This window comes from Arachis ipaensis, chromosome B08 (assembly GCF_000816755.2).
Source record: "Arachis ipaensis cultivar K30076 chromosome B08, Araip1.1, whole genome shotgun sequence".
Lineage (NCBI taxonomy): Eukaryota > Viridiplantae > Streptophyta > Magnoliopsida > Fabales > Fabaceae > Arachis > Arachis ipaensis.
The window spans coordinates 105,113,873-105,121,699 of NC_029792.2; the positions used below are offsets into that span (position 1 = coordinate 105,113,873).

The 7,827-nt window shown below is 29.4% G+C and overlaps 1 protein-coding gene and 1 pseudogene across 1 annotated transcript; one reads left to right on the forward strand and one right to left on the reverse strand.

Moving 5' to 3' along the window:
* Positions 2,681-3,372, reverse strand: LOC107612284 (toll/interleukin-1 receptor-like protein). Its single transcript, XM_016314066.2, has one exon. The coding sequence runs from the start codon at positions 3,266-3,268 to the stop codon at positions 2,774-2,776; it is 495 nt and encodes a 164-aa protein (XP_016169552.1). The 5' UTR covers positions 3,269-3,372; the 3' UTR covers positions 2,681-2,773.
* Positions 3,632-5,820, forward strand: LOC107614177 (annotated as a pseudogene).

Consider the following 7,827-nt stretch of genomic DNA (forward strand, 5'->3'; position numbering starts at 1 on the left):
TTTGGTTGTTAGTATTAGATTCAAGTAGATACAATTCAATTATGCTGGATATTCATTTTACTAGGTATACAGATGGTTATTTTCATTGTTAAGTGAATGTTTGGTTGTTAGTATTAGATTCAAGTAGATAAAATTAAATTATGCTGGGTTTCATAGGTATACGAATGGTTATTTTCATTTTCAAGTGGATGTTTGGTTATTTGTATCAATTAATTATTATGTACCTTATGTGAATACATAAAAAGCTAAATTTTCTTATATCTTTAAGGAATTTAATTTTGATGCATTGATTGTGTAAAAAGTTTTATCTAATCGACGAATCACATCTATTTTTTTAGATGATTATTCACGTAGTCAAAGTAAAATAGCAGTAACAATAATTAGATACATGAATAAAACTAATTTACACTAACAATATATTAAAATTAAATAATCTTTTAGTCGTTAGAAAGAGTTACTAAAAAATTTTATCATTCTCAATATATATAAATTTTATAGATAGTAGTGTAAATTAAATTGTGACAAAGATTAAATAAGAGTGAACTCACCCTTGTTTTTAAACAAAAAGAGTTAGCTTTGTCATAAAATAGTTATCTTACTATTGCTGGCTAACTGCAGTACATGATCATTGATCACTAGTAAAATGGTCAATTCCAAATCATAATTTTTAATTAAAATATGTCGGATGTTCAATTCACTAGGTATGCAGATGATTATTTTTATTCTTAACTGGATGTTTATTTGATTGAGACACAAGTTAAAAAAAAAATACATAATATCCATACATTTGTGACTAAAAAAACATCATAATGTCTTATAAATAAACTCTAACTATTCAACAAATAAACAATATCAAAGAGGGTTGTACTATTTTTACTTTTATTCGACTTATTTTTTTCTTCTTTTGTCGGTCTTTTTCTTAGACAATTCTTCAATCCGTTGTGCCATTGTCCTCGACTCATCTTTATGGGTAAGCTACATAAGAATTCAAGCTGGAAACCATTGGTATAACTCGAACAAACATCTCTTTATTGAACTACAAACATCTCTTTTTCTTATTCTATTATTAGCTAATTAATTTTATTACGAGAACTATATTTCATATGTAATTCAGGAAAAGAAATTGTGGTAGATTAAAATAACGAACTATAATTATTATTCAATTATTACATCTGAATTAAAATTTATAGTGATTCGTTCATAGTGTAATTGTATTAATAATTAATTTTTTCTAAGAACTAAAATATTCAACTAAAATTATTTTTAGAAATTGATTTAATGTATTACTCTAAAGTTTAAACTATGAGTGTAGGGTAGTTATATGGTTTAAATCTATTTAGCATGTTGTTTAAAGTTTCAACATTGCATTTTATTTCGTTTAGAAAAATATTTAAAATGTATAATAATAATAATAATGAGTCTAAGGTAGGGAGGGAAAAGGTTTTTCTGTTGGGTAAAAAATTGGGGGGTGTGGATGGAATGATTACAATGCTAGTAATTAAGATAATTAAAATTAGTATTTAAGGAAAATGGATGTTTACAAGTATACTTATGTTAGTAATCTAATTGGACTAATTTCTAAGGTTCGTTGTTCATATTATTCAACTAAGTCATTGTCCCCCTAGTATTTTCCAAATATATATTATCCTATGCACTTTCTCTCAACTCTATTTCATCTATTTTTATTGTCATTTAATTTACCAAGTGGTGTGGAACGTATAGCTCTTTATAAAAGTTTAGGAGTTGCTCAAACCTTTGAAGAAGGTATTAGTACGTTACTATTTATTTTTACTTTGTTTAATCAAGTGGTTGAGAACGTATAGTTTCTTATAAGTGTTTAGAAATTGACTTAAACCCTCAAAAAATATAAATACAAAATTATTTGTGCATTTATTTTATCTTTATTTAAATTTTGAAAAAATATATTTTGATTGAGACACAAGTTAAAAAAAAAATACATAATATCCATACATTTGTGACTAAAAAAACATCATAATGTCTTATAAATAAACTCTAACTATTCAACAAATAAACAATATCAAAGAGGGTTGTACTATTTTTACTTTTATTCGACTTATTTTTTTCTTCTTTTGTCGGTCTTTTTCTTAGACAATTCTTCAATCCGTTGTGCCATTGTCCTCGACTCATCTTTATGGGTAAGCTACATAAGAATTCAAGCTGGAAACCATTGGTATAACTCGAACAAACATCTCTTTATTGAACTACAAACATCTCTTTTTCTTATTCTATTATTAGCTAATTAATTTTATTACGAGAACTATATTTCATATGTAATTCAGGAAAAGAAATTGTGGTAGATTAAAATAACGAACTATAATTATTATTCAATTATTACATCTGAATTAAAATTTATAGTGATTCGTTCATAGTGTAATTGTATCTACATTGAAAAAGAAAAGAACGTATTCCATATATTACTATAAACTTTAATTCAAATATTTAATTTTTTTAAAAATCTATTAATTGATTTGTCTAATAGAAAAAAAAATAGAAAAGCAAATTTGATAATTAATATTTTCTAAGAATTAAAATATTCAACTAAAATTACTTTTAGAAATTGATTTAATGTATTACTCTAACAAGCTCTTACTAAATTTTCCCAAACCATATCTACGTTTCTACGTTATTTGTTAAAAGTGGGATGTATAATATTGACTGCAGTTTTGTTTACATGGGTATGGAAATAAAAGTTTGAACGGTGTATAGCAGATAAATTGTAGTAATAACAAGCGTAAGTTAATGATTAGTTAGCTTACTGATTTTTTGAGGTCCATCCAGAATAATCAGCAACTTGTTTTAACGCTTCCCTCCATCTTTGAACCTTCTCACGGTCGTGTCTCTTTTTGTGCTTCTTGAAAGCTTTCTGAAAGGTTCCTATTTGGTGCCTCACAACAGAAGGTTCCACACCGTAGAACACTGTCACCATTTGTAGCCCCAGCTTGTTCTTGCAATCAAGGATCTTGCAGAGCTCATCCAAGCACCATGTGGATGAAGCGTAGTTTGGTGACAGAACTATGATTGCAAACATAGACTCTTCAATTGCTTTGAGGAGTTCATCTGAAATAACATTACCCTTGCGAAGATTGTTATCATCTCTGTAGGTTGTGATTCCCTTTCTGTTGAGGGCGTCATAGAGATGGCTAGTGAATCGTCCGCGAGCATCTTCACCCCTGAAACTCAAGAACACGTGATAGGTGCATGCTCTTGGTGGTGGTGGAATTGAACCAGAAGAGGACTTGGATGCCATCTGTTAGAAGCTTCAAGAATTGAATTCTATGTGCACAGAAGATCCAAGGGTTGTGTTTGGTTGAAGACTGATTCAGAGAGTTAACGAGATCACTTAAAAAAGTTGTGTGCAAACGTTTGAACAAAATGCTTTTCTTTTTTTAATCATATTGAAATGATTGGGTTATTTTATTGGTTTTATGACAATAATATGAGTGGTATCATGCTTTCTAATAAATAGAACTGAAAGAGTGAATATTTTTTTAAGAATTTAAATATTTTCACTACATATATTTTCGGTTTGAAATTGATAACTATGTTAAAAAAGTATTTTATTTTATTTTTTAAAAAAACCAGAAAAAGTAAACATGCTTAGGAGGAGGAAGAGGAGGGCATTGGTGTCATTTCACAACAAAACTAGGGTTTAGAGAAACAGAAACGGATCCCCTTAAAATACCCTTCACTCCAAGTAACTAGCTCGTTTGATACTGCGGCTGCTACGAGTTGGAGCTTCCATTGTCTCCAAATCTCTCAAGAGCGCAAATCTGCACTGCAACCATGGCCACTTCCGCCGCCACCACAACTGCCGCAGCGCCACGCCAGCTGTCACAGAAGGAGCAGGACATCCAGATGATGCTTGCTGCTGAGGTCCACCTCGGAACCAAAAATTGCGACTTCCAGATGGAACGCTACGTCTTCAAACGCCGAAATGATGGTCAGTCTTCGTGATCTTTTTCGTTTATCCTTTTGGATTGTGAGTCTGAATTATTGAAGAGTGTGTCGATTATGGTGAGTTTGAAGGGTATTTTGCAAAATGTTATATCTTTTCAGTCTCAAATTGTTTATTCTGATTTGGATTTTTTCATATTTACTCAAACTGTAGTGAGTAGTTCAGTTTTTGAAATCTAATGCAAACAACACAGATGTGCGTAGTTTTTTTTTTTATATTCGTTGCTCTTTTGTGAATTTTGTATTCGATTTTTTTACATTTATCTTTTCCTGTATCTAGGGTTCCTTTTTGATATATACTTTTTATAAATTTGTTATAATCTAGTGGTTTGTCAATTTTTCTTTATTTGTTTTGTGTTGTCTATTCAAAGAGTCAATTTAATTTTTAATCAGGATTTTGATACGAGTAAGTGTATTTTGTATGACCACCTTTGTGTTCAAAACAGCTTATTATCATAATTTTATGATAGAGCTTATGAAAGCATTTTTATGTTTGGTTGATTTTTCGTATTCCTTGTTCCCAGGTATATTTACATAATTAACCTTGGCAAGACATAGGAGAAGCTCCAACTTGCTGCTAGGATTATTGTTGCTATCGAGAACCCGCCGGACATCATTATTCAGTCTGCTAGGCCATATGGTCAGAGAGCTGTCCTTAAGTTTACACAATACACTGGTGCGAATGCAATTGCTGGAAGGCACACTCCTGGAACATTCACTAATCAAATGCAAACATCCTATAACGAGCCTCGTCTACTCATTCTGACTGATCCAAGGACTGATCATCAGGTGCCACTTATGTTATTCACTTGTTTCACTATTAACTGTCAATATGTTTTTTATGGGAGTTTGAAATTCTGTTATTAATTGATCTCATTTTGGGTTTGTTTTTCTATTTTTTTTCAAAAAAATATGTGCAGCCCATTAAGGAAGGTGCTCTTGGAAATATTCCGACCATTGCCTTCTGTGACACCGATTCTCCGATGCGCTATGTTGGTTGTCTGTTTTGGTTATTAGCAAGGATGGTTCTGCAGATGAGGGGTACTATTCGTCCGGGGCTTAAGTGGGACGTGATGGTAAACTAATTTTTGCTCTTAACAGATTGAACTATTATTATTTTGTAGCACTTTTAGATTTATTGTGTTTCCCAATGTCTGCATTGTAAGTGTCTGATCTCGTATGCACTTATTTAGAACAATCTTTCTTGCTGTACATACAGGTGCAAAAAATTTCATATTTTAACAAAAGATAGTAGTCTTATTATGTGGTTTCCTTTGAACCTTAGCTAAATTTGTCAACTTTTCATGTGTAGGTGGATTTATTCTTCTATAGAGAACCTGAAGAGGCCAAGCAACAAGAGGAGGAGGAATTACCAGCTGCCCCAGAATATGCCATTCAAGATTTTGGTGCTGCTGGCATTGCCGGCTTCCCCGCAGCTGATGGGGAATGGGGGGCTGTTACAGCTGAACAATCCTGGACTGAACCAGTTCCTCAGCAACCCATTGCAGCTGCTCCTGCTAACTGGGCCCCAGACGCCGGTAAGAATAATTATTTCCACTCTGGATCTGTTAAATTTGATACAACATAATTGTCGTATTTGCTTCTAATATGTTCTAGTCAAATAATTCTGGGTTGTTGTGTTGAATCATTCTCCCTCGATATGCAAGAAAATCTGTGCGCCTTAACATAGTTCTGTCAAAAACTATGATGGCAATTTATTTGACCCAAGTTCTTTTGTATCCGCAGCTGCAGGTGATTGGGAGCCAGTTCCAGCTCCACAGGCTTCCGTTCCTGCACCTGGAGGTGTTGCTCCCACTGGCTGGGATTAGGCATCAAGTTTGAAATTTTGTTTCTCTGTTTTCTTTTCTTCCTGAGCAATTTTCCTTCCCGGATTATTTCTTTAGGAAACATACATATTTAGTATTTTGTAGTCTTGGTATTTTGAGTTTTGTTAAAATTTTGTTGACGTATCAATGGAAGCTTGTTTAGTTTCAACAATTTAAGAGGTTTCGTAATGGAAGTTTGAGCAGTTAATTGACAACGACATGCTACTTTTTGCATGGCAAATTTGTTCTTGGTGATTGTTCTTCGGTTTTATTAGTATTGAAAAATATAGATAACCTCAGTATATAAAGTACAATAAAATAAACTTAGGTATTTCCCAATAAAATATATGAAGATCTAAAGTTAATTATTAATTTATTATAAGTCTTTTTGTAAACAAGAAATTTTTATAATGTTTACGCCTTTACGGGAATAGTTTTGACATGGGTTTTTTTAATTAAATAAAATAATCATAATTCACAAGTCAAACTAAATATTTATTAATTTAAGGATAAATTTAAATTGGTGTTCAAAAAATTTTAGATTGAGTACTTTGATCTCAAATGAATAGAGATTCTCGAAATTTAATTATAGAGTAATTATCTAAATCAGTCTCTAAGGATTTTAAAATTGGATATTTTAGTCCTCAAGAAAAATTAATACACAGATTAATTTTCAAGGTTTTATTTCCGTAGACAAATCAGTCTTCAATTTATTTTTCGACAGAGTAATTATTCAGATCAGTTTCTAAGAATTTTAAAAAGAGTAATTATTCAGATCAGTTTCTAAGAATTTTAAAAACAGACATTTTAGTCCCCCAAAACAAATAATGTACAAATCAATTTCCAACGTTTTTCTGTTAGACATAACAATACTCCGTCTAAAAATAAAATAAAATAAAATAATAATTATTATTATTATTATATACATAAGAATCTAATGAATAAATTTATTAGTGTTTGTCTAAAAAATACAAAAAAATATAATATAGTATTATTGTGCAATAATAATAATAATTATTATTATTATTATATACATAAGAATCTAATGAATAAATTTATTAGTGTTTGTCTAAAAAATACAAAAAAATATAATATAGTATTATTGTGCAATAATAATAATAATTATTATTATTATTATATACATAAGAATCTAATGAATAAATTTATTAGTGTTTGTCTAAAAAATACAAAAAAATATAATATAGTATTATTGTGCAATAATAATAATAATTATTATTATTATTATATACATAAGAATCTAATGAATAAATTTATTAGTGTTTGTCTAAAAAATACAAAAAAATATAATATAGTATTATTGTGCAATAATAATAATAATTATTATTATTATTATATACATAAGAATCTAATGAATAAATTTATTAGTGTTTGTCTAAAAAATACAAAAAAATATAATATAGTATTATTGTGCAATAATAATAATAATTATTATTATTATTATATACATAAGAATCTAATGAATAAATTTATTAGTGTTTGTCTAAAAAATACAAAAAAATATAATATAGTATTATTGTGCAATAATAATAATAATTTTATTTTAATTTATTTTTGGACGGAGGACTGTTATGTCTAATAGAGAGAAACGTTGGGGATTGATTTGTACATTAATTTTTTTTGGGGACTAAAATATTTATTTTTAAAATCCTTGGGGACTTATCTGGTTACTTTGCCAAAAAATGAACTGGAGACTGATTTGTCTGCCGGAGTAAAGCCTTGGGATTGATGTGTATTAATTTTTCTTGGGGACTAAAATGTCCGATTTTAAAATCCTCGGGACTGATTTGGATAATTACTCTTAATTATATAAGGAGTAATTATTTAAATTAGTCTATAAATTAACTTTGTATTACTTAATGAAAATAAATTTTGAAAATTATTTTATATATTTTAAAATTTAGAGGATTAAGCTGTCCAATATTAAAATTCCATGGATTGATCTCCACAATTACTCTAAAAAGACTCTAACAAATGTTAATATGTGGCTTAAGAATTTAGTTATGAA